Source organism: Mesitornis unicolor, unplaced genomic scaffold (genome assembly GCF_000695765.1).
Source record: "Mesitornis unicolor isolate BGI_N332 unplaced genomic scaffold, ASM69576v1 scaffold20917, whole genome shotgun sequence".
Classification (NCBI taxonomy): domain Eukaryota; kingdom Metazoa; phylum Chordata; class Aves; order Mesitornithiformes; family Mesitornithidae; genus Mesitornis; species Mesitornis unicolor.
The window spans coordinates 89,162-115,141 of record NW_010194830.1 but is presented as its reverse complement, the minus strand read 5'-3'; the positions used below and the strand labels follow the sequence as shown (position 1 = coordinate 115,141).

Below are 25,980 nucleotides of genomic sequence, written 5' to 3'. Positions count from 1 at the left end.
CAAGCCAGGGCATTTCTTATAAGCAGCTGCACCACTGCGTGCAAGGCTTCTAATACATGTTTTGTTGCTTAAGTCTGAAGGACGGCAAACTAGGGTGGTGATTATGTATCTCTGCTGTGCTTGATACATTTAACTGAGCCGCTCTTAGAACCAGCAGGTTTACAGAGTAATGTTGCATTTTTCTTCTTTGTTTCTGTGCCCTAAGTATATGATGCAGTTTGGCTCATTTAACTACAGTATGAGAGGCTTTCTCTAAGTGTGAAATATCTCTTGCCAAAGAAACAAAATACACCAAACAGAAAATAGAGTAAAGCAAACAATAAACTCTTAGTTAGACTTTAAAATGCAGGCAAGCAGAAAGGTTTTCATTGAATACATTTTTATGCTGCAAATGTGTTTTTAAAAAGGAGCACTGCATAAGTAATGTTTTCTGTGCTTTGTCTTTTGTGTACAAACATAACAAGCTTGCTTTATTATGTTTTGACAGTTTTCATGCATTTCTTAATTATGAAATTCTTTCAGAGCAGAAGATGCTGAAAAGGCATGTTGAGATCTGAGATACTCGAAGCATTTAAAATTCTAAGCTTTTCTTCAAATGGAGTAATATATATGGAATAGGAGCAACTTCACTTACCTACATCATCGGAATGCTTTCTTTTTTTGTACAGTTCAACATTTAACCAGAAAGCAATAAATTTGATTTTATACACTGCCACGTAAAGCATATTTTTCAGTTGAAATGTGGTTTTCATTAAAACTCAGGCCAGGACATTTAGCAGAGCCTGACTGTCTGCCATCCTTTGTTCTTCTTTCTGTTGCCAGCAACTACTTTATTAAAAACCATGCACAAAGTGAGCATTAAGGGGTCATTTAATCTTAAAGATACTTGGAACTGAGTCTGAAGGAACAACTTCAGTTTAACCTCTCATGTCTAGGTTGTATTAAGAGATGTCTGTGTACTGTCATCCGCAGTTTTGAGATTACTCTAATACCTGAGTTCATAGGCTAATTTAGGATCAGTATTTCCTACTGCTTTTAGGGTCATTTCATATTTTCAGCTTAATGCATTAGATCTGTTATTTCCTTTATTCATTTTAGTTCACTGTACTTTAAAGATCACAACAAAGGGACATTTTAGGTGATTATATTTAAAGAACCCTTGGCTCTTTAAACTCTATTAAAATGTATGTGACTGTTGTGTAGTCTGGTGTTTCCAGCAACCACATGTTATATACATATGTTTTTGTTGACATTACATTATTCTTGATATAAATTCATATTCTAAACAATAAGCTATTGGCTTTATCCCCATCAAAGTTGCAAAGAATGTGTTTATACATACATGCTTTTATACTACATTGTAATACTGTGTCCAATGAATTAATTGTGAATCATAAATTTACACTAATTTTAAAGACTAAGAAAGGCTACAGTAGGCACTGATTTTAAGGGATGAACAACTCAGATTTATTGTCACTATCATGTTAAACTTATGGCCTACAGTAGAGTGTGCAAGTAGAATTTCTTTAATGTTTCCCCCCCCCCTCGCCCCAATCAATTTAATGAACGTGCAATGCCTGGAGTGATAATCTTGAGTGCCAGTTTTCCACTCTAAGCATGGTGGAGGTTTTTTGTTTGTTTGTTATATCAAAATAAAAAAGACAAGCAAACCCCTGACCCTTTGTTGTTTACTTATTAATGAGGTCTTAGTTATAAATAAATGATCCAGACCTCAGCTTGACAAGTCTAGTGAAAGAGGTGGGAGAGTCTCAGCAACAGGAAGGTGCTGACATTGCCAGTGCAGTTTGCAATCTTATGATAAATCTAAAAAGTGAATTGTTTGGAGTTGCTGGTAAAAATAACATAAAAGTTCAACCCTCTTAATTAAATTTTAGCTGTAATTAGCACTAAGTGTGAATGCTTTGAATATTAATTAGGGTCTCATGGAACTGCTGTCAATGTTAATGAGAAACAGTGGGGGTCTCAGCAACATCTGGTTTAGGACTCAAGGTAGTATAAAAACCTTTAGATCAAATGCACCTGGACATTAGCCCTTGCTCCCTTTGTTGCCATTATTGGGGGTTTTTAACAGCTGCTGATTCTAATGCCATGTTTAGCATCTGACACATAGGAATAGCTCAAGGATCAGCAGCAGTCAGCTACTGTGTTTCAAAGTCAGAACAGTGAAAATCCCTGTATAGGCAGAAGGTGATTTGTTGTTCATTCTTATTACTTGCTTAAGTCCTTCCTGAAACAGCTGGTTAAAAAATGCATCCACCACAAGTTTTAAAAATTCTTTTTTAACGTTTGATAAATGTCTCTGGTGTCCAGAGACGTTGCTGACAATCCGGTCATTGCTGGTTTTCACATCATCTGGATTTTTTTTTAATGTGAAAGTGTTAGGCAAATGAAAGAAGAAAAGGACCTTGCCATTTCAAAATAAGAGAATGTAAGTATATGTTTACAGGAGTTTTTAACCTCCTCTGAAATTTAAACAGGGCAAGTTTCAATGCAGCAATAACCTTGGAATGATTGCAGATATATGCAAATGAAATTTACTGGCTTAACCCTGTGAAGCAGGTAAATGGTACTGTTTTCATTTTAAAGATGGTTAAATGAAGCAATGTAAACTACTTGCTCCAGGCCATACACTGCAATAGTAGCAAAGATGGGATTAAAATTAGGGAGGGTTTGATTGCTGATAAAATTCTTAATTTTTATTACACACCGATTTCCTTTACAAAGGAAAACTTAATTTTCCCTTCTAAGCCTGCCATGTACCAAGGCTTTTTCCTGTGCTGTCATTTTGCAAATTCTTACAAGCTCTTGCGTTTAGGACCAGTTTAGGTCAGAGAACTGATGTCTGAATTAGTTGAAGTTGGCTGGAAATGTCCTGAAGTGTGAAGTGCAAAAGAATGTCTTTCATTCATCCAGACTATTTTGAAATTAGAAAATCAAGGACTTATCAGTACAACTAAGTAAAATCCCTACTATAGTCTTGTGCAGGTACCTGTACATGCTTTGGTGGGAGAGACTAATCAAAGTTTTACTCAAATATTAATTTTTCCATTATTGTTATCTAGAGGGATAATTTTATATTGTAAATTAACTCATGCGAGTTTGGGATAGTCTCTCTATTAATGGCATCTAATGTTGTGTCATTTGCAGCATCATGTTTTGAACAGCTTTAATATAGCTTCTAAAATACTGTTCTGTACATTTTCTCCCCTAGAATTATTACTATCTGGTAGGAGCAGAGCATTTAGTCACAAGTCTCTACTTGATAAGTTAACATGCTCGACTATCCTTTGTTATATCAAACATAAAGATTGATCTATCTATAAAGAGATGAGGACATTTGTTTTTAATTGTATAGGCTTATCATAACATGGAAATGAAATACTGTTGTCTTCAAATTTGAGGCCTTTAAAGTTCTTTAATCTATTTTGACAACCTACAACACAGAGTTTGTCTTTCATGTTAAGATTTTGAACTGATGTATTTTTAGATTAAAATGTTTAGTATTTTGGTTGGATCTCATTATTTTTTTTGTATGTTTGTGGCATGCAGTTCCTCAATACATTGAACCTCAGCGTATTTCTGAATCCCTCATAGAGCATTATTTCATATAAATATTTTCAGTATATGATTATATTAACAGTATGCACCCAAATCCTGCTCTGTAGGTTGCATTTATTGTGTTCTACAAATGGTCACAGACTGTGGGCTGCCCTTGCTCTGTATTGGAAGTTATGCTCAACAGCCTTTGGAATAAACTGAGCTTGGTGCTTCTTCAGTGTCTGAGTGGAGACATTAGTTCAGGTAGATTTCACTGACCTTTCTCAGTTAAAGAATAGTCTACAATTATCCAGAGAACAGCAGATTTGTTTGTCTAATTATAATAAGATTTAATAGGGTTAGCAAAATTTATGTAATTCAGATAATATTTTTTTTCCTCAAGAAACAGCCATTATGCTCTTTTCAGGCCAGCAATCTTAGCAGAATGCTATAACCACTTTCTGCGTAATGGGTGCAGGATCATCGCTTATTTTGTCTCACACCACATTTTTTCTTCCTTTTTGTTTTCCCTTTGATTTTTTTACAGGGTAATCAGGAAGCTACAGCACCTCCTGACACAATGGCACAGCCTTATGCCTCAGCCCAGTTTGCTCCACCTCAGAACGGTATCCCTGCAGAGTACACAGCCCCCCATCCTCATCCAGCTCCAGACTACACAGGCCAAACCACTGTTCCAGAGCACACGTTAAACATGTACCCTCCTGCTCAGACACACTCCGAACAGAGTGCACCCGACACAAATGCACAAACTGTCTCCGGCACAGCCACAGTAAGTCCGGGTTTCAGCTCTTTCTAAAGCCGTATGTTTCAAGTTACATATGTCTTTATTGATAACATTTATTCTTATGTTACACTTACTAGTTTTGCACTTCCTTTGTGTTAGGATTACTCGCCATTTCAAGGTTGATAGTCTGTGAAAGCTTATCATTGAATGTAGAGAATATAATTTCACTGCTTTTGGAGCCTCTTAGTAAGTGTGGGAGCTTTGTCAAATCAGTGGCTTCCTTTTCTTCAGTATTAGACAGACAGAAGGATTAAGAGCAAGCCCTTGAATCATATAATAAAGTTTGACTAAGTCTAGTAGAGTAAAACATTGCAAAAAAGTGTTTATAAACATTCATTTGGAAAAAAAAACCAACCAAAACAACCAACAAAACCAAACCAGAAACAATGATGACAAACCCAAAACAGACTAATTTTATTAATGACCTCTATATTTTTGACACTTATGAGTAGCTTTTAATAGAAGTATTCATTGAATGATACTGTATTGAAATGACTTGCGGAACTTTGTGAATGAGTATCATGGAGAGCATGTCTGTAACACCATATTTTCTAGAGATCTTGTTTGTGCAGCCATTACAAAAGCTGTGTGCGGATCTGTGCTCAACAGAGCAGAAATGATAGACTTTCCTCCTATTTGATTTATATGTGAAGTTCTGAAGTGCCATGAATTATGCAAAAGACTCCTTGGATGTCCCTACCTTGTAATTTAAGTCACAAATGTCATACATTGATAGTTTAGTGCTTCTCTCAATTGTAGACTGGGACCCAACATATCCAATGCCAACAGCTGGCAGGTTTCTGAGCCATCACCCCTCTGCATTACCTGTGTGGGACCTAGCACAGAACAGAGAGCACACTGCAGTTTGAGCATGCATTTTAAACACCTCTGCCACCTGTCCTCATTGTTGCTGCAATCGTGCGCCGTATCTCATCTTACCTCCCCTTCCGCCTCTGGCATGTATCCAGCCAGAAAGGTTTCATGGGGAAGTAGGTGTCAAATGAGTTGCTGTGAAGATTGATGTTTATTGCCATGTTGCTAATTCCTTTATATGGCTATGAACAGGGAAGAAAAGCAATAGCAAAAGCACAGAAGAATATTCCTTGCTATTGTCATGGAGGTGTCTTTGTGGATTAATTACACGGTTTTGTGGTTTATGCAGTAAAACATTTCATTCCTCTTATTCCTTACTTGGTAACTTTTTATTGCCCTGATAGGCCCTTTGCTCTAGTAGAGTGGGAAAGTTTAAGTTGAGAAGTGTCCTATAGACTGATACCTCATAGTATTTGCATTTCTACAGTGTCCCTTCTTATTCTTCTCTTTGCTAAGTTTAATTCCAGCTTTTTTCATTTTCTTCCATAGTAATTTTTTATTGTTGTCAAACTCTTGTCATATACCCCTGTCATTGATTTAGAGTAGGAACTCTAAGCTGAATATAGATACTCCAGAAGAGATTGGATATTGGCTAAAATTCTAGTCTTTCCAACTGTCCCTGTCTCATTCTTTTTATATTCTGCTATTTTGCTTGCTCCTTTGACCACTGCTGCACACTGAACACTCTGCTATGATGCCCAGCTCAGCCTTTTTGTGTTTTGAAGCTGTTGGTCTGTTTGCCGTTCAGTACTGAAGTAAAAGACCGTCAGGGCTGTCATCAATGGTAAAATGCCTGTCAGTGCGAGTGGGGCAGGAGCTCATCCCTCATCATTTATTGCTTTCAGTTTATTGTGTTTCCTCACCCCTTTTTGACTTTTCAGTTTGAGGAAGTGGTAGTCTTTCTCTCAGGGAAGTTTGGTATGCATTTTTCCAACATTTTCCATTGCAAAGGGTGATGAAAAGGAAAAGTCTGGATTGACTACAATGCCCCTATCTTCTTCGGGTGCTCTATTCAACCCCAATTCTAGCAAATCCAATGATTCCCTCAAAGTTTCCTGCTTCTGATAAACTATTAGGCTTTGCTGTTATTTGGTTTTGTATCCTTTGCTATCTACTCTTCTTGTTTCCTTTTTGTCTTCATAATAGCCAACTTACATTTTACCTGTCATGCACATTCTCCCTTCTGGTTCTGCTTGGAGTGGATTTCCATTCTTTGAAGAATAACACTTCAGTTTCACTAACCTTTTGTATTTGGGGAATATAGTATAGTTGTTTGCTCTTCTTATTATAGATCCTTTTCTTGCCTTTCTTGCAGAGGAATGTGCATAACTTTTTGAAGTAGCTCCTATGGTGTTTATAAAGAACTAGATTTCCTTACTTTTGGCTTTAGGGTATTTTTGAGAAAGTTTTGTTTTGTTTTGTTTTTAAAAAGGTTTCTTTTCTAAATTGCAATATTATATTGAAAGTTGTGGATACTATCCCTCCCTGGAGAACAATGCATTGAAAAGACAAGAAGTGTATCTCTATGGATCTACATTGTTCAAAGTAGCCTTGACATTTAACATATTACTTACCAGTTAGTTTTACAAATTTATAGTCAGATATTGTTTGCACAATTTAATTATCGGTACATAGATCTAAAATCTGTTATGCTGTGTCTCATTAGCATTGCACTTAACACACTGTAGAGACATTACAAATAGGTATATGCAGATGGATCCCAGGCAGATTTGACATGGGCTTTGCAGTATTATGAGGGTCCAGATGTGTACATCTCTGTGGGTTTAATAATGTAAGTTTGTATTATGAAACAGAGCTTAAATAGCACTGTGTCAACATTGTAACTCCATGTGGTCTGTGTTGTTGAAGAAAAAATTAGGTTTCTTTCACGTTCCTGCTAGCTTTTTGAATAGTTGTCTTAAAGAATACTAAGTGGAATTGATGTGGAGGCATAATGGTAGATTCCAATATTTTTACATAGCTTCCTTTCAGTAAGTTGTATTACATGCATTTAAAAGAAGAATAATCAATCAATCAGTCATTCAGAAAAGAATACTTTTGTGATTAATGTAGATTAGACAAACTACTGGAGGCAAGTCTTCTCTGAGTGACCCTGCTTTAGCAGGGGCTTGGCTTGGGTGATCTTCAGAGGCCCATTCCAGCCCCAACCATTCTGGAATTCTGTGAAGTTGGGAATACCACTAAAAATGGATCTTAAAAGTTTGACATATGAAGCTAATAAACTGCAGGGCAATTACCTAATTTGTAGAACTACTACCAGAAGTGATTTAACCTCAACCGTGAAGAACTTAATCTGCTCTGAGGCTTTCTCAGTGTATCCCAGTTTCTTTCTTTTTGTCTGAAAGAATCATACACTGAAGCTAGAGCCCACATTGGCTCTTGTGCAACCTAAACCCCAAAAAAGATATAAATATTACAGATAAAAATGAAAGGTTCCATGCAACTTTTCTTGAATCCTTTTCTGCAACACAGAGTGTGATCCCAGCCCAGCTGGAGCCAGTGTCAGTATCCACATTTGCTGCAAATTGAACAAGATTCCAGTCATCAGTTTTATTACAAGTTTGCAATTTTGTGCAGAGTCAAGTGCTATTAATATAAAAAGTCTATAAACTTGATCTTCTTATGAGTAGGATTGATAGGCTTTAATAAATGTTTCCTGTGGGGTTTTTTTGGTCATTCGGAGCCTTTCAAAATGGGTGTAAAGTACTACCAAGCCAAAATGGCAGTGCTTGAAACTGGCTTTGAGTTGGTGTGAGACTTTAATGAATACAGCCTTACTGAATAAATAGTATTTTCTATATGCTGTGGAAGCAGACAAATCTGAACCAGAGAGAATGTGTGCATTTTTTTGATTAAAACTAAAATATTTTGCTGAGAATTTAATATGAAAGGATCCTTTTTTTCCTCTTGGATTTTACTTTTTATAACAAAACCTTGCATGTACCCTTTCATACCCTGAGCTTCTCCAGGGAGCACAGGTATCTGAATATAATGCACGGGATATCTTTTGTCATTTGTTGCACTGCCTTTCTGTGGACTTCCAAGTGGCTTTGGGCATCTATCCTGTCAAAAACCATGCTATTTTCCTTCTTAGTTTCATTCTAAAATTCTTTTCAGTTAAGAAAGAACATTTTATTGCTTGCTTTTTCTTGAGTTGACTAAAAGCACTTTGAAAATTGCAACTGAGGAGTAAGGAATGCTCCAATATTGTTAAGACTTTACTTTTCTGCATGTTAGGCTGAACTAATTCAAAAAGAAATTAAAGGGACATTCATTTAGCAGTAAAGATGTGGGATTAGAAATGCTCTTGTACTTCAGAAAAGTGTATTTCCTACCAATTTTTTTAAATCTATTGTTTTGATAAAATATTGTAAAACAGTATTCTGTTAGAGAAAGTACTGGACATAGGAGGCGCTTAGATTGCATGTATAGGAGTTGCTAAATTTGTGTGTTGATGCTATGGAAGAGGAGAAATTGTACAGGGTGAAAGGGAAGTAAATATTTAAAGACAGGATGATTTAACTGAAATAATATAAAATCATCCTTGGGTAATAAAATACTGTCAAAAGTTATTTTGAGTCTTCTCTGAATAATAGTGGTTTTATATTTTTGGATCAATATGTTTGTTTAACTTTAATCAAGGAAGTAGTCCATCTGAGTATACGCATAATCAATACTCATCCAGTACTGGGTTATTTAAGTGCTGGTAGGCTTTTGGAGTTGCATAGCATCAAACTTGCTTTTAGTCATTAGCAAAAATAGTAAATTGTGTCTTTCAAGAAGGGTGGATCAATTATAAGTGTGTTACAAAGTTATGGTAAAAGTAACATGTCTGATTTTGCAGAGTGGTTTTGAGAGTTATGTTAAATAGTTACATATTTTAAAGTATTATTAAGTAAGACATGTAATCATTTTATGAAAACAGAAATCACCTTATATGTACCTGTGTCCATATATATATGTGCAAACATATTGTACATATATAGTTCTAAAAGTAAAACTTTTTCAATTTTCACCTATAGTTTTTCATGCACAAGTTCTGTTGATGTCAGTGGGAGATGAGCATGCAAATACAAAATGGCATTAACTTGCTGTGTGTAAGCAAGCAGGTAACAGCAAAATAAATGTTGTTTCTATAGTGTATTATACTAATAATGGACGTAAATATCACGGTATCGTAAAAACTGAGTTTTTAATAATACTCTGTGTTTTATATATGTGAGTGTATATAAAAAATATTCTACTCTAAATTTAATTGTACTTCTGGATTAGAGAAAACTTGAGGTTGTTGTGCAGTGTTTCTGCCTTGGACTGTGACTTCACCAGATTTCACAAGCTGCAAAGCCTTGATAAGCTGTATGCTGGGATAGGAGTCCTCGAGGGAAAATGCAGTTTACTTGGTGGAGCACTGGTGATTCAGTGCACAGTGCTTTTCTGTCCGAGGTGATTCTGAGTCAATATCCAGCATGGCATGGGGGGTTGCAGTGCTGCTGAAGTCCTGTAGAAGTCAAGTAGTGCAGATGTGTGGGTTGTCTGTGATCACCAAAGAGGATGAGGTATTTTTTTTCATAACTCCTCTGTTAGGACTAAATTTCAGCTAGGTTACTACCCAAATTTTTCTTGTAGCATCCACTGATCCTGCTACTCTTCTGTGTGAAAATGACGTATTAGATGTCTGTTGTTGCAGTTGCCCTTGTTTACCTTGAAATTTTGTATATTCTTTCAGATCTAATGGTTTGTAAGTTTGATGGTTTCTTTTATTGGTACTAATTATGTTCAGGTTTGTACATTCTTTAGTCATGTTGCAGAGGCCATCTCTTCATCGAAGCATTTGGGAAGGTCTAGTGATACTCCGGACTGAAAATTTATTTACAATGTTGAACTTAGTTGTTTTAGGGAAGAGAAAGATATACAACCTTTGTTGATTTCTTTTGTACTGATTTCTCTGTTGTGCTTTCTAATTTGGGTTAGAAAACTGACAGTAGCAAACATTTACAGTCAAGTGCTTTAGTGCAGTGTCTAAGCCTGCAACTGGGTAGATTGTTACTACAGTTCTCTGCAGCATATTTCTATTTTTTATTAACTCTTTTTCCTGCTCTGTTGTTTATGTGAACTATTGATATAAGTGATTTTTTTCCCCTCGTTCGTTCTTTTCTTCCTGACACTTAGTTCTTCTCCTCCTTTTCCCTTACTGTTTTATTCCCACTCTGTCCATCTCCTGGGGCTGTGCAATTCATTAGCTGTTTCAAGAAATTCTGTTCCACATTAGACAGATGGCCATATCCTACTTGATTTAGAGGTGTCCATCACCTGTTCTTACAACAGCACATCATTGAAGTAGAGATGTTTAAATTGGAGTTCCCTGTTATGTGCTCATATGGTTCATTGGATAACTGTGGTTGTGCTTGTTAACATTGAGGAAAAAATCCTTGAAATCCCATATACCAAGTATATGCATAGTGAGCGTGGCCCTTCTGTGTGCCGCTGAGCTCAGCTGGTGTTACCCTTGTCTGAATGGCGGCACTCAGAGGGCTGTGCTCCCCCTGTGGAGGAGCTGGGAACTTTTCACCGTGAAGCAGCTGTCTTGCATATCAGATTTCCATATGGATATTTTTTATTCCCAGCTGCTATCAATGACCCAGTTTTTAGTCTATTTCCATTCTATATTTTTCTCTATGGAAGTTTGTCATTCTAATGCTAGATGGTTGATAATACTTTGACAATTGTTACAGCAGGGTTTATTAATTTAAATCACACCCTGCTGGTGCAGGCTATTGTATCAGCATGGTGTGCTATTTCAGTTACACTACCTGTTGTATTGGGTCCCAACTGCTACTTGAAGTATTTCAAGACCCCAGGTGTTCTGAGCTGCAGAAGCAAGCGACCTGGTCCAGCTCCTGCTCTGTAGTGAAGAGATCAAACCTGACATCCCAAATTGGTAGCATAATGCTGCGCTGGCTTGTTGAGGCACAGTAATGACTTGTGATCATAGCCATTATTACTTCTAAGAGGCTTCCTTGCTGAGAACCCTGTGTGTAAACTTTGTAACTGTGCCCCACGAGTATTTCTTATTAATAGGAATAGCAGGAACATATTCCTCACTTCAGCAGCTGTATGTGTAAGTGCAGGCTCTGAAATAGATTCTTCTCAAGGATACAGAGAACCTTAAATCAACTGGTTTTTATGACACCATTTTTAAAGTGCCTGTTTGTATACTTAGTTGTTTTGCTTGCTAAAAAGATAGCCATCTTTTTTTCCCCTGTTGCTGAATTAGCTTAGGCTTTGCTCCCAGAAAGTACCTGTCATGCTGTGATGGGGTGTTCGGTGTGAGGAGAGCTGCTGGTGCACAACGTTGTGCTGGCTAATTGTGCCACTGCACGCATGTCATTGTGCCTTGTGTTCTGAAGTCTCAGTGACTGAGCCTTGCGATTTACGTATTGCCTCAGCTTCTTTTTCCTTTTGATTCTCATAGCTAGAAAGGATTGCAAATGAGATATTGAAATAGAAGGCATAAAAATGATCATTCTGGGTTTTTTTGAGATACTGTGATTTTTATTTTGTTTCATGATTTTTGAGTCATTGAAATTAGTGGAGTAGTAAAGCTGAAGTTACCTCCCTAAAAGAAGCAAACAAAAGCCCACACAGGGATAAAGAGAGCAATTACGCTCTGTCATCTCTAGTCATGTTTGCTCAAATAAATTAGCTGAACGCTATTAAATACCCCTCTTGTATTGCCTCTTAGGTTCTTTACTTCTCCATACCAAATCTTTTACATGTTTCATTATTGACTTTTTCTTCTCTCTATGCAGTCTAAGTGACGGTGGTATACAAATGCTTTGACTGTGCTTCAGGTTCTGATGTATTAAGAAAGACTTTTGTTGCACTTTTTGCTGAATAAACTGAGCATGAATTTCGCAGGGGATCTCGGTATGATCAAATAGCTAATTACAACTTCATATTTGACCTTCTACATCTTTGCTTCACATTATAACATAGCAATTAAAATTGATCCTTATGGGGGGATCTTTTTGGTGAAAATTAGCTCTCATTTTCACTAAATTAAGGACTGGTTGTGCTAGGTTAGGTAAGACTAATATTTGCCATTCTCCTGTAATTGGCATGCAAATGATAGCTAATGGTTTGCAACTTTATCTGAAGTTGTCAATTCTTTCCTGCACCAACTCTTTGTAATTGCAATGTAAATTTCTATATTGCCTAGAGTACTTTGTGCAATGGCATGAGGAGAATATGTTTGTAACTCCTTGATTAACCAGCAACATCCTCAGGTCATTGCTTGCAAGAAACTGGCTCTCCATTAGAGATGTCAGAACGGTCAGGTGACACAGACAGATGGGAAAGTAACAAGGTTTGTAGTTAGAAGCTGTGAAGACCGTTCAGATTGGCTTCCTCTCTTCTTCCTTAAATCGTAGGGCTGAATTTCTATTAATGTGATGGTCTTTGCCCAGGGTTACACCAGAGGTAAACACCCTCCTGCATGGCTGTGCATGGGTGTCAATTAAGGATGGCTTAGTGGGTTATTACCCCAAATCCAACCCTGAAAGTATGTTTTTTCAAATCCTGTTTATACTCATTCCTCTCCTACCCTCTTCAGCTTTCCCACAAACCCACCTACCTACCCACAGAACTACTTTAATTAAATGTTACTCGTGTGGGCTGACTTACCACTTCTCCCTGCTTAATCTATTCCCTTTCTAGGGTCAGTAAGTGAAAGAGTGACTAGATTCAAACATTTCACTTTGCTATCTGTCAATACTAGAATGACAGTACACGTTTGATCCATTTCAGCTTAACCTGCAAGCAGTTGAATCCATCTGTAAGTTGGTAGCTGGTTTATGGTCTGACAGGCAGAAGTAGATAGAGGACAGTTTTCTGAAGTGATTTGCATACAGGAAATGGTTAGAACTTCTTCCTGCCAGACTTTACTGGAAAAGAAATTAGGCTGAGCTAATAGTCTAGCACACACATGGTGCTGTATTTGGTCCTTTTGTGATATGCAAGAAGGTTTGGGTGGTTGTTTTAAATTGCACAGATCTAGACATTAAATGGCCAATAATTTATTAATTAATTATAGAAATAGGTGGAAATTCAAGATGAAGGGAGATAAGTAAGAGACCAAGAGTAACCTGGCTTTGTTCTGGCTTGTCTTAATCCCTACGTACACAAGGCAATTTCCTTACAAAAGTGTGACATGGAAATAGTAATCTACATGTCAAGATGCTTGCTGCAATTTGAGGAACACGGGAATAGTGTTTTGGGTTTTTTTCATGTCATCGTTCTACTGGATGATAAGAATGCAGCTAGGAGGTCCATTCTGACCATTAGGCTGTAGCAGATGGACTTTGATTATGAAAGCATTTGTACCTTTGTACTGTAAACTGGAAGTAACTTATGTATAGAACTATTAATCAGAAAGATAATTGCCTTGGTGAATCTGAACTTCTAAGTATATATATTTTTCTGATTTTAGTATGAAAGTCACTGTTTAAGAAAGCTATTTCTTATTGTTATTACTATACTTTTCTGATTTCTACTAAACCCAAAATACTTTAAAATATAACATCAACTAGTTGGTATAATAATATATGCACAGATCGGTATCTTTATTTTAAAAATTCAAGGACTTTTAGAACTAAATTTCCTCTTGCTGTCTTAGTTTTTGTGTCCAGTTAAGCCAGTTAATACTTTACTTTACTTTGCATCTTGTATTTAAAATAATGTACTCATTTGATAATTAATTTATTAAAATATGCACAGTAGAATGTCTCTACCAAAACATTACATGCAGTTCTCTCACAGTAAAAGCAAACCCCTGTTCTGTTTCTCTTTGTGTGAAACCTACTTAGTTGCTCTGTAATAAACTGAGGTTCTTTCATGCTGGTATGTGAGCAGTTGTTAACTTCAAAAAAGATAATGTCACCTGATTAAAATACAACTTGATCTTATTGGAGGTTTTTTGAGATCTGCTATGTGCTTTGTGCTTTTCACTTATGTGATTAAAGGTGAATGTGTAGTTCCTTTGTTGGCACTGCAGGAATAGAGGATAATATTTCCTAGTATATTTGGAAGGTTTTATATACATATATAAAATAATTGGGGGTTTTTTTTCACATTGCATAAATACAAAACCTGCCACTCTTTTTGCTTGTTTCTTGCCTGCGTTTAATCTTTGTCTGCATTTTAGTCTTTGCTTTTATTCCAAGATTATCTAGTAGCTTATTTTCATTTTTCCCTTCTGATAGGAGTTACAAAGCCAGCTACCATTGATTTTATTGTGTCATGGAGAAAATGTGTAATCTTCTGAAGGGTACATATATCGCTGATGTCAAGAACATACACAAATTGACTGATATTTCTGTATCTGGATTGCTGCATCTTGAGGGTTCTAGATGCTTTTTCAGATGGCATTCCCCACGGTTGTGTTGCGGTAGCAGCAGATCCTGCTGCCTTTTTTGATTTAGAAAAGCTTCTCAAGGGCTTGCTAAGAGAGACTCCTCAGGCCATCTACTACTCTTGTTTGAAGGGGCTTTCTGCATTTGCTTTTCCAGCAGAGACATCTTTAAATCTCACCCACTGAAACAGCTGCCACTGCCATTGATTTTCTCTTACCTTTCTGGGAACTGCCTCTGAGCTACGGTCAGAATCTTACTCCAGTGCACAAATTCTGAGATGCTAATTTGAAATCCATCCCCAAACAGCAGGAGAATGTGTAGGACTCTTCAGGTCCTTCACGGCTGCAGGAATCGGTTCTGTAATGATGCTTGTGAGAAGGACGGGATTAGAGAGCACCCGTTTGGCAGCTTCTCATCAGCCCCTGCCATGAGGTCTGATAACACCTCCAGCAGTGCTAGGCAAAGAGTATGAAACTCTTGATCCGTGGAACAGAGGACTGTTTGCCATTGAGGATATCTCAGTCTTCATATATTGATTGATTGTGGATTCTGTTGTAAGACTGGCACTGCCTCCCAGCTTCCTTGAAAAGTAAGAATGGAGGATTTCTCTTTCTGTGCCTTTTTGCTTTGAATTACAATTAAAATACTTGTCTTTGATTCTCTGATTTGTAAAAGAAAAAGGCAGAGTGCCTTCAGATTCAATCAAAAGAGAAAAGTGTGATTACAATTGGCAAGTCTTTTCTATGCCTGTCGCTTTTTTTTTGCTGTTATAAAAAGTGCATCAAAAGGTATCACTATTTAATTTAATAAGGATTCACATAAGTGCCAGCTGTTCCAGAATCGTATCCAAATATTTGATTTGAAAACAGTATGTGTACCAATGCTGCAACATACTGCAGGCATGAGCCCAGCTCGATCCAGAAAGATCTAAGTCTGTCTGTGCTAATTAGTGTTTGCAGATGAAGCTTCTGTAGGGGTCGCTTCAGTTAATAAAAGATCTGTGGGTTATAAGCACGCAACGTGTGAGATAAGAGATGTCTACAAAACTGAATGAAAACTACATAAATGTGCTAGTTTCAAGTTAAAATGATGCTGATACACCTAATTTTGCTTTTCATAATGGCATGATATACTTTCTGTAATATGTTGTGTTTTGTAATATCTTGTTGCTGCCCTTATGTAAAGATATTTATTGCCAAAAATATAGTTATAAAATGTCAGTTTACTTAAAATATTTGAAAGAATTAATCTTAACATGAAAGAATATTCAAAAAGAAATTCTGTAGTTTTTCATTTACATCGAGGAAAAATTGGTAGTTTAGGCCAGAGAAATTTGCTTTTAACTTGTGAATTTTCTTGCAAATGTAGCAATCCTGTTACCTATTTGCTCAGAGTCCTTATTATTTTATGGAAATACTTGGATTGTGCTGAGAAATATGATTTCTCATGGACACATTCCCTCCACTTCATTTCCTTTCTTACGTAGTTTTCAACTACAGTGTTACCAAGTTTAGTGAAACAGGTGCCGAGTTTCACCTCTGAATATTTGTATTTCTTTGTTCTCATATGTAAGATCTTCCTTTTCTTTTCTTTAAAGAAAAACTAGCAGGGACAGGTGGCAAACTGTCCTAACCTGGAGGAGGAGAAATAATGGAGCTTTGTTGTTTATATATGAATATCACTTTTTTTTCTTAATACAGAGTGTATTTTAGTTTTGACAGTCTGGGAAAAAATATTGGGAGGTGTTAAAAAGTTAAAGGATATAAAAGAGAAATAAAAATCAGATAAAAACATAGATTTTAAGCAAATTGAAAAACCTTTATAGAAATCCCTTAAAATGATGAGCTTAAAATACAATAGTGGAGTTTTTTTTAGGAAGCTTGCTTAATTTTCTGGGTTTTAAAAATTCCTTTCTGATTTGCAAAATCAGAAAGTTAAAAGTTGGAGAGGTAAACATGCTTGTAAGGTAGACATTGAATAATTTCTAATGCATGATCATTGTTTGATGCTCATGAGCAGGTGGTACGATATCCTGGTAAATTTGCACCATGGTGCACAGTACTTCAGTGACAAGATACGGTTGTTACCTCAGAGAGAAACCTTGCAAAGTGAAAGGGCTGTGTACTGGTGTTCACAACAGTCAAATCAAAGTCCTTACAAAAAGATTAGATTTGGGAATAGATACCTGCACAGTGGGGCCCTGCGCTGATGCAGAGCTGCTGGACAGTTGTTTGAATATACTGGCATGGTCAGATTGTGCCTTTGATACAAGCTGATGGATGACATTTTATTGGAGTTGTGTGCATTAATTGAGACGTCAAGCTTGTGCTGAAATGTCAGTACCTGCTGGTATGCACAAAGATATCCAGTACTGGCTAGTATTAGGGCTATTTAAAATTTTGTTTTGAGGGTAATCTTTAACATATGCTTGTAGTTACACAGCTTTGGGCCACTGCAGGCTCCGCTCATTCTAAAATTGCTGAAGTTTAACCTACAGCTCTCTGAGACTGGCAGTGTATGTCCTTGTGAAATGGCTCACGCTTGCAATAAAAGCACTTTCACACCAGCATAAAATGTTGCTATTGGCTGCTGCTTGTCTCCAGCAAACATTTGCAATTTTAGAATTTTCTTCCTCTCATTTTTGAGTTAGGCTCCCTCTCTTCTTCTTTTTTATTTTTCCCTACTGAGTTGAAAGTGTTGCAGATCCATTCCTTTTATCTCTCTATTCTCTCTCAAAAGAAACTTCCAGCCATTTCCCATGTTACTTCTCTTTTTGTATGTACAGCAAAGTCAACTTCCCAAAGATTCAAATGTATTTTATAGACAAAACATCTTCAATCAAAGGTACTTAGTGTCTTAATCACCGATTCTGCTCTGAGCTTTCTAATGAAAAGAGCCAAGGTTTTTCGCTTTTTATTACTGCTACAGCAACAGAATCTTTTGCTTTAAACAAAAATGTGGGGAGTTTTTAATTTGTTTGGGGTTTTTTGATTGGTTGGTTGTTTTTTTGTTCGTTTGGGTCTTTGTGGGTTTTTTTTGTTGGTTGGCTGGTTTGGGTTGTTTGTTTTTTTTCTTCCTAATATATATTTTCAGAACAGAAAGTTTACTGTATCTGAGGCTTCCATGTGTCCACCTTAGCACAATGCATCTAATTTTTCTGCCTGGAACTTTTATCCAGATGGGGTCTGGGATTTGGAATATTTATCTGGGATTTTTGAAAGTTAGGATTCCCAAATAGACTATTACATGCCTAGAAACATGGCATATACTCACTGTGTGCTACATGATATAGGTGATGTTAATAATCCCAACTATGCATGTGTAGTAAGCCTGGTCTGTAGTAAAAGTAAGTAATCTTGTATCTCACCTTTCTGACTGAGAAATGTGAGGCCCTACCAGCCACATATGCCCTGGCCACCCATTATATGAAATTGCTTTCTACTATCATCAGCTATTTAATATCTCTATAGACAATCTTTTAAGGTAGCAGACTGAATCTAGTCTCAGTATTTCCAGTTTCCTTAACCTAAACACTCATAATGTACTGGCCCAAATTTGAGTAGCTTTCAAATTAATTGAATTATTGATTTGACATATTTCAGCCATTAATCGTATATGCCTGCTAAATTTAGAACCAGATAGCTGGCATAATTCAAGAGCCTGGTGTTTTTATTTTGATTGAACTTACTGTGTCCTATGCTTCTAAGCCTGTTGTCTTCAGTGGGAAGGAAGGAGGGCTCACATTCCTGAATATTCAAGCTGCGAGTTTTCATCCATCTGGCTGGCTGGCTGGCTGGCTGGCTGGCTGGCTATCTATCTATCTATCTATCTATCTATTTATTTTCTTCTGTGAAGAATACTACTTTTTCTTCATTACATGTCAAAGGAGACTTTTTTTCTTTGTTCATTCCACAGGTATCAGAGTGTAATCATTTGGGTTTAGAGTAGAGCTGAACCTATTTAGAAGTCACAGTTTATTGAGCATTACAAGCATACTCCTTTCTCTTCTGGAAAGCTGTGTGTTCTCGGATGTATGTCCTTGTTGCTAGGGCTGAGACGAGGGGAAGGAGGCTGGCTGGTGGTTTGTTTGTTGAAGTTTGTTGCCCCTGTAACAGTGCATTTACTACAAGGAATTGTTCTTGAGCATACTTTTCAGGTGAAGAAATGGAATTAACTAGGAAATCCTGGAGATATAGTTGAAGGTATTGATCCTTCTAGGATGCTTTGTAACACCTTGCTCTACTGATCAAATGCAGCAATCAAATGTGGTATATACTCAACAGTTTTCAGTAAGAGTAGCTATTTCATGCCAAATGTTATTTACATTATTTAGAGGTGGGCTCTTTGGTACATTGAATAGTGTCCAGGTGATAAATATGTTCCACTCGAATTTTCTAAAATACTTCTGTACTGTAACCTTTTTCTGGTAAGGTTTGCGAAAATAATATCCTAATGCATATTTAGGCCAATTTTATCACTAAGAGAAAGAGCTTTGAGTGCTATAAGGGCTTGAAGAGGTTTCTTATTCTTTTTTTTTGTTTCAGCTTTATCTCTGTAGTCACAAATCAACTGTCTGCTCTTCTGTATAGTAAAGGCTGAGTGGGAAATACACAAAATATCTGAGGCTGCTGTTAATGCTGCAGGAATATAACATGGAGGTTCACTGTACAGGCTTGTTGGTGCTGATGAATTACCTTGTCACAGAGATGTAACCAATGTTATGAAATCTTACTGTGTTCTTTTTCCTCATAAAGATGTCACAGTGACTGCAGGAGGATGTATGACATGCTGCGTTACTGCCTTAGGACCAGAATGTGTTGTCTGCTTTGGTGCAGCTGAGGGACTAAGGGGTTTCTGTTACCTACAGCTTGTCAGGGCACAAGGCAATCTATTGGTGCACTGTAGGGCTGCTCTAATCTGATTTGGAATGCAAGGCGCCCCTTCTTTGTTTTCTCTCAAATTTCTGATGTTTTACCTGGTGATGATTCCTTATATGAGGGAAGTTGAATTGCATTTCCTACCACTCTTATGGAGTAGCACAAAACAATTTGAGATAAAGGGCTTATAAGCTTGTGACCTGAAATGATAAACGTACTTAGATTTGCGAGTGAACTGTAAGACTGAGATATTTCTCAATGTGATGCTACTACTTTAAGCTAGTGTGATTATTTCTTTCTTGTTGAGTTTAGAGGATGATCCCCTCCAAACATCTCATGAAAAGATTGATTTCATCCTTGTGACCATTTTGTGAAATTGTTTTGAAAGACAATTATTGTTTTTTCCACTTTTGCAGAGGAGGAACTAGGCTACACGTAGTTTAAATAACCTGCCGGAGGCACATCTGTGACAAAGTAGCAGCTGGCTGTCCAGAGCCTGAGTGTCTAGACTGAGAGATAGTCCTTTTCCATAACAACAGAATGCTATTGCTGAATTTCATTTTGATGTGGTGTGTGCTTTTGGAGCACTGAGCATCAAATAGATCACAGTCTGAGCTCGATTTGTGTGAGCACTATGTTTCAGGTGTATGAAAAGAAAAGTTGGTAAGATACTCTGTTACTTAGGAAATGTGTATGTTTTTTGAAAAAAGGGAAAACTCTACAACTTGGTTTAACTTTCAGACATACCATGCAGACCATGTGAAGCTAGCAGCTCTTTGTCCATTTGCCCCCGTCTTGTGATATGTGATGAGGGTAGGGTCATTGTGTGTGGTGGCATCTAGCAAGATGCATCTGCTCCTTTGCTTTGGCGTAGTTTCCAGATCTCTTCCACAGAGGAATGAGATTGAGAAGTCAAAGGTAGGGCATGAAATGATATAAGGAACATGACTGTTGCCACGATCATGGCGAAGGTCAGTTGACAAGGGGCTATAACTCCCTATAGCACACTAAATATGAAGACATTCCGGTGTGCTATTTAGCTTTACAAATACAGGGACTTGTGGCTGTTAAGAGAGAAGGAGACTGAAAGCTGACCTTTGACTTACAGGTCGTTTTGTTTAAAACCCACACTGCAAAGTCCTGAGAAAGCTGCAAGAGGAGATCACAATATGGCAAGGAGCATGACCAGGAGGGGTGCTGACTGGCAGCATTTTGTTGGAGGAGAGCACTATAGAGAGCAAGGCACCTCAACAGTTCCTTGATCTATTCTATCTGTAACAGACTTATTTATGTTTGGTTGGGTTTTTTTCATTTGTTGGGTTTTGTTTTGGTTTGGGGTTTTTTTTTCCTGCCATAAATGGCAAGTAAGGAGGATGGTAATCTGTGTCTCTGTAGATTACCAACAAGCAGAAATCCCTCAGAGGCTGAGACTGAATTCTTGTTCTTTCAACTGCTGTCCCCTCCCTAAGTGTGCAGAAAATTGTAACAGAGCAGCAAATATTCTTTTTCACTTCCTGTGGCATTTTTCCAAATGGTTCCCCTTCCCCTTTTTTTCCCTTCCCCTTCCCCTTTTTTTCCCTTCCCCTTCCCCTTTTTTTCCTTTCCCCTTCCCCTTTTTTTCCCTTCCCCTTCCCCTTTTTTTCCCTTCCCCTTCCCCTTTTTTTCCCTTCCCCTTCCCCTTTTTTCCCCTTCCCCTTCCCCTTCCCCTTTTTTTCCCTTCCCCTTCCCCTTCCCCTTCCCCTTCCCCTTCCCCATTTTCTTCCCTTCCCCTTTTTTTTCCCTTTCTTTTTTTGCCATCCCTCAGGTGTCTGTGGATAGCAGGATAATGCCTTACCCTGCCACTCCACTCCAACGGAGAGCAAAGAAAGGACACGTTGAGACAGGTACTGCTTCTCCTGGAGATATACTCAGCTTATGCAGTGGGGTTTGTTAGCTGTAAATTTTATGAGAATGTTTGTAAGCTTACAATTTTGCCTTCCTTGTAGAAGGTTTCAATACTTCACATTTCGTACTCATTTGCCAGGAAACATATTTGCAAGCAGCACTGTATTTGTACAATATTTGTACAATACATTAATCAACTGCAGTTTTTTTCTCAAATGGGGCTATGCATATGGCTTGGAGACATTTAACATGGCATACATACTGCCTGAATTGCTGTATTTTGTGCAGGGTTTTTTTGTTTAATACAGAGCATGAGATGTAGTTGGAGAATCTATGACTTCAGAATTGCAGTGATTCTTGTACCAGGAGTACTTCCATGTATTGTTTAGCTAAGATATGCTGTTGAATATTGCAGAAAGCATAACAAATATATATGCTCTTTCTAAAAAAGTCTTATTTTATTTTAGAATAAAATTTGCATGAGCTTTTCTTCACACTGGCCTGAGACCATATTTGAGGCATCTGACAATTTTGTGTCTAGTCATTTTCATGGGTAGTGAAAAAATAGTTTTACTTTGCATTAATGTTTTTGTTAAAAATATGGACTGTATACCAAAGTGATTTTAAATTCAGGCAAAAAGAAATTATAAATGTTCCTAAACAATGATAGCTAAAATACAGTGTTGTATATGAGCTTTCAGTTTGATAAATACTTACTTATGTGGTCATAAATACTTGAGGTACAAAAGGTTAATGTAGTGTGAAAGGCTGTAAAACACAGTGAGCAACCTGCTAGATCATAATGATGCATTAGTACCTTTCAATATGAATGCTACTGGTTATAAAATCTTGGGTTGAATTTTTTCTGTAATACAAGAATGTAAAGCCAGAGTATCTTCACTGTGTAGTTGCTCTTATCTTTTTATATTTATTTCTCTTTGTAAAAGAAAAAAAAGCACTCTCATCTGCTCATAAGTGCCCAGTGACTGAAAACAATAAAAAACTCCTTTTGACTAATATAATTTCTGAAGAGCATAAGCCATATCTGTTGTCTGTGTACTCAAAGTAATAAAATAAAGTAATACTCAGTGATTTTCTTGCCTTTTGTGCATTAATAAGTTTCCATGAGATAAAGTAAGCAATAATGCATAAAGGAAACAGAAGTGGTATAAATTCTGGAAAGCAGTAATGCAATTTACCTTTGAGGAGACAGAAACACAGTGCTAAATTCACAAAGTGAGCATTTACTGAATGATAAAATTGACTCTATCATAATAAACTCTAGTATTTCTTGGTCTTAGAAATCTTCTGCAGTTTATAGTTGTCTCCAGTATGCTGATGCAGCTAATATTTCTCATTTAATATCTATCTCTGTGAAGTGTTAATTTTCATGCTTTGGTGATCATTGCTTTTTACTGAAGCAAATTACTTCCTCTTACTCCTATATCAGAGCTTATGACAGATTAGAATAATTTTACTGTAATTAATCTTTTGAGTCAGTTCCACTCTTTTCAATGAAGTGCCATATCTTGGCCAGGCTAAATTGAAGCAGTTAATAAAATTCAGAATCAAAGATGAAAAACTTTTATTTGCAGACATTGGTACTTGCTTTCAGCCTTCTCTGCTCTCTGCTTACAAAAGAAATATTTTACTTTCAATTTATTCTCTCAATGAAGTACACCTGTATCTGGAGGATATGAAATAGTTTTGAGGAATTAAGCAAGAAAAATGTATGTGGGAAAATATTTGATATAGATACATCCATCTCTTAATGCAGAAGCCTGGTTATTATTTTATTATTATTTTTAGATGTTGAAAATCAACATATTCTGTTCTTATTAAAGTACAATTTAAAATCTGATGGTGTTTGGATTGTGCAAGTATGGCTTTTGTAAATCTCTGTGGATTATTATTTTTAGTTTAAAACCGTATTTAAATTTGCAAAGAACACTGCAAGCGGTTTCTGCACTGACAGAGTTAGCCCAGAATACCTGTGAGAGTTGTGTTGTTTTGTTTTGTTTTCACAGAAAGCGAAATATGCATCTTGTGAAAACCTCCATAATATCTCTGAAAATCATGTATTATTAACACGTTTTGAGATGGTTTATTTCATTTTGGGACAATTGGTCAAGCTAGAAATCCAAATAACAAAACTCCAGTAGGCCAGTATATCAAGTTATGGCTATATGACTTATATTGTCAAATGCCGCTTCATATTACAAGATGCAGGATTTTGATGATAACACCAAAAAGTATTATATATTACCAACTCATACTTGTATATCAGGTTATGAGGCTTTCTGTATCATTCTTCTGGCAAGAAACTTAGATTATTTTGTTTGTTACGTGGTTTTTTTCCCCTGTAATAGTCTCAGAGTCTGCATCATATTCAAGCAACCACAGCTATTCAGTCATTCTGATTGACTTGCTCTACAGTTCAATGGGGTATTCTCCTTTTTTCTTTTTTTAATTTTTTTATTAAATATCCTCCTCATGCTACAGTAATCAGGGATATTCTTAATAGAATTGCATGGGGGAACTTAATTAACCTTTTCTTCTTCCTTTATATTTAAAGGGAATTTGAAAAAATCAGTGGCGTGGTTTCTAATTTAATGCATGCACCCCATAATGTCTATTAGAGGCTCTACACATGAGGAAGTCAGGTGAGACAGAACTGCTCATCTTTAGCTCACAGTTCATTTTCTTTCAGCTGAAATGTTCATCTGACATTCTAATCGGGGAAGAGTCCTGAGTATATGCGTTAATAAATAGATATTCTCCATGATTTTATATAATATCATAACTGCAGTCATTAAAACATATCGGATGGTTATGCAAATAAGTGAAAGAATTTCAAATCTTACCTACCATTTGAAAGTCTCCTTGAAAGACCTGCTTTTCTTTTTTTCATTTTAAAAATAATAATTAAAAATGCTTGTGATACTTTTTCTCTAGCTATTGAGTGGTCAAGAGATGCAGAGTGTTCTGGAGCAGATGAATTCTTTACTGAGATGGAAATGAGCAGACAGTAAAGGTTATAATTTACAATTTTAGTTGTAAATCCATTTCTAGAAGTCCAACAAAGAGCAATTTTGACAGTATATCCTTTAGAAGTAGAGGAAGGGTTACAAAAATAGATGATACTAAATGTAAATGCAATTCATGCTATATTTCTGTAAGTTACTCTTTTATCTTTCTCTGGATGAAGTCAGTTTAACTATTCTTAGCTATCCTTATAAGTGAGTTTAACTCCCAATAGCTGTTAATTATTGCCACAACTTCCTTTTATATTAGTGTCTAAGTTCTACTCACAAAAAGAAAGTTCTTAGCTCATCCTGAATAACATCTGTCTTTATAGACTAAAAGACCAATGTGATTTCCTCACATTCCTGAAGTATGGTATAGACAATGTAGGCTTGATTGTCCAAATGTTTTTTTTCCTTTAAAAGAGGTAAAAGTGGTAGGAGTATAAAGTAGAATGAAAATTGCTACAAAATAACTAAAGGAACCATGGTATGCTTTCTTTTGAGTATATATTAGATTACCAAATGATTTCTACAACAGCACTGAAGCTACACATAGTTTTTATTATTGTGAGGATTTTAATGAAGGACTAAGCATGACAGCAGAAGGGGAAAAAGGGATGTCCTGATTTGATTTTTTTTCTCTAAATAATTTTTCAAAATGCAATGCATGCAAGACCCCCTAGCAGATATAGGTGGTGTGTTGTGGGAGCCATGTGTTTCAAGACAGTTAAGTACTTTTATGAAATAACACGTTTGGCATATATGGGGAAGGAAGGAAGGAATAAAAGGCATATCTTTACAAGTGCGTAAATACATGTAGCATAAAAACAGATAGATAGGAATTAACTGAACTATAACCCCACTTGTACTTAGAAAAGGGTATACAGAATATTTTAAGAGGAAATCCTGGTATATTTCTAAAAGATCACATTCCGACTTGGAGTAATGGGGAGAATTATTTCTGAAGAGGGGAACTTTGCCTTTCTAGAGGGTTTCTTGCATTTTTTAGGTAAATGTGGCGACATACTAGATCAGGATAACCATTTGCCTGATTACATTTGTGAAACCTGGTATTTGAAACAGTGCTTTTTCATAAGAAATAGTGTGTGCAGAGAATGGAAAATTGACCCAGATAATTGCGTTGAGCAATTCAGAGCTGTTGCTGATATTTTTAGAATTTTTTTTGTATGTGGGTTGTTTCATATAAGTAACAAACTGATTTTTTCCCAAATGTTTAGACTAAAGTTCTGTTTGAAAAGTAACTTCAAATCTTATCATTATTTTATTGTGTTATTAAAGCATCAATTATATCAATAGCAAGTATTTTGTTCAGTTAGTAAGTCAGGTTTTTTGGAGGTGATGTGGCTCAGAGACTACATGTTGTGTTCGTTTTCTAGGCTTCACAACACACCCCCCTCATGGCCCAGGAGTTCCATTTGACTCCAGCCCCGGGCCCCCAGACGCTGCCTCAATGACAGTGTGGGGGCTCTGGTCTGCAGCTCAGCCCCAGCCCTGCCCTGCTGGGC

General features: G+C 36.7%; 1 protein-coding gene across 1 annotated transcript in view; it reads left to right on the top strand.

Moving 5' to 3' along the window:
- Positions 1-25,980, top strand: part of RBFOX1 (RNA binding protein, fox-1 homolog (C. elegans) 1) — a 226,197-nt gene that overhangs the window by 114,501 nt on the left and 85,716 nt on the right. Inside the window, 1 exon segment of the mRNA XM_010187938.1 lies at positions 4,106-4,348. Coding sequence (XP_010186240.1) covers positions 4,106-4,348 — 243 coding nt within the window.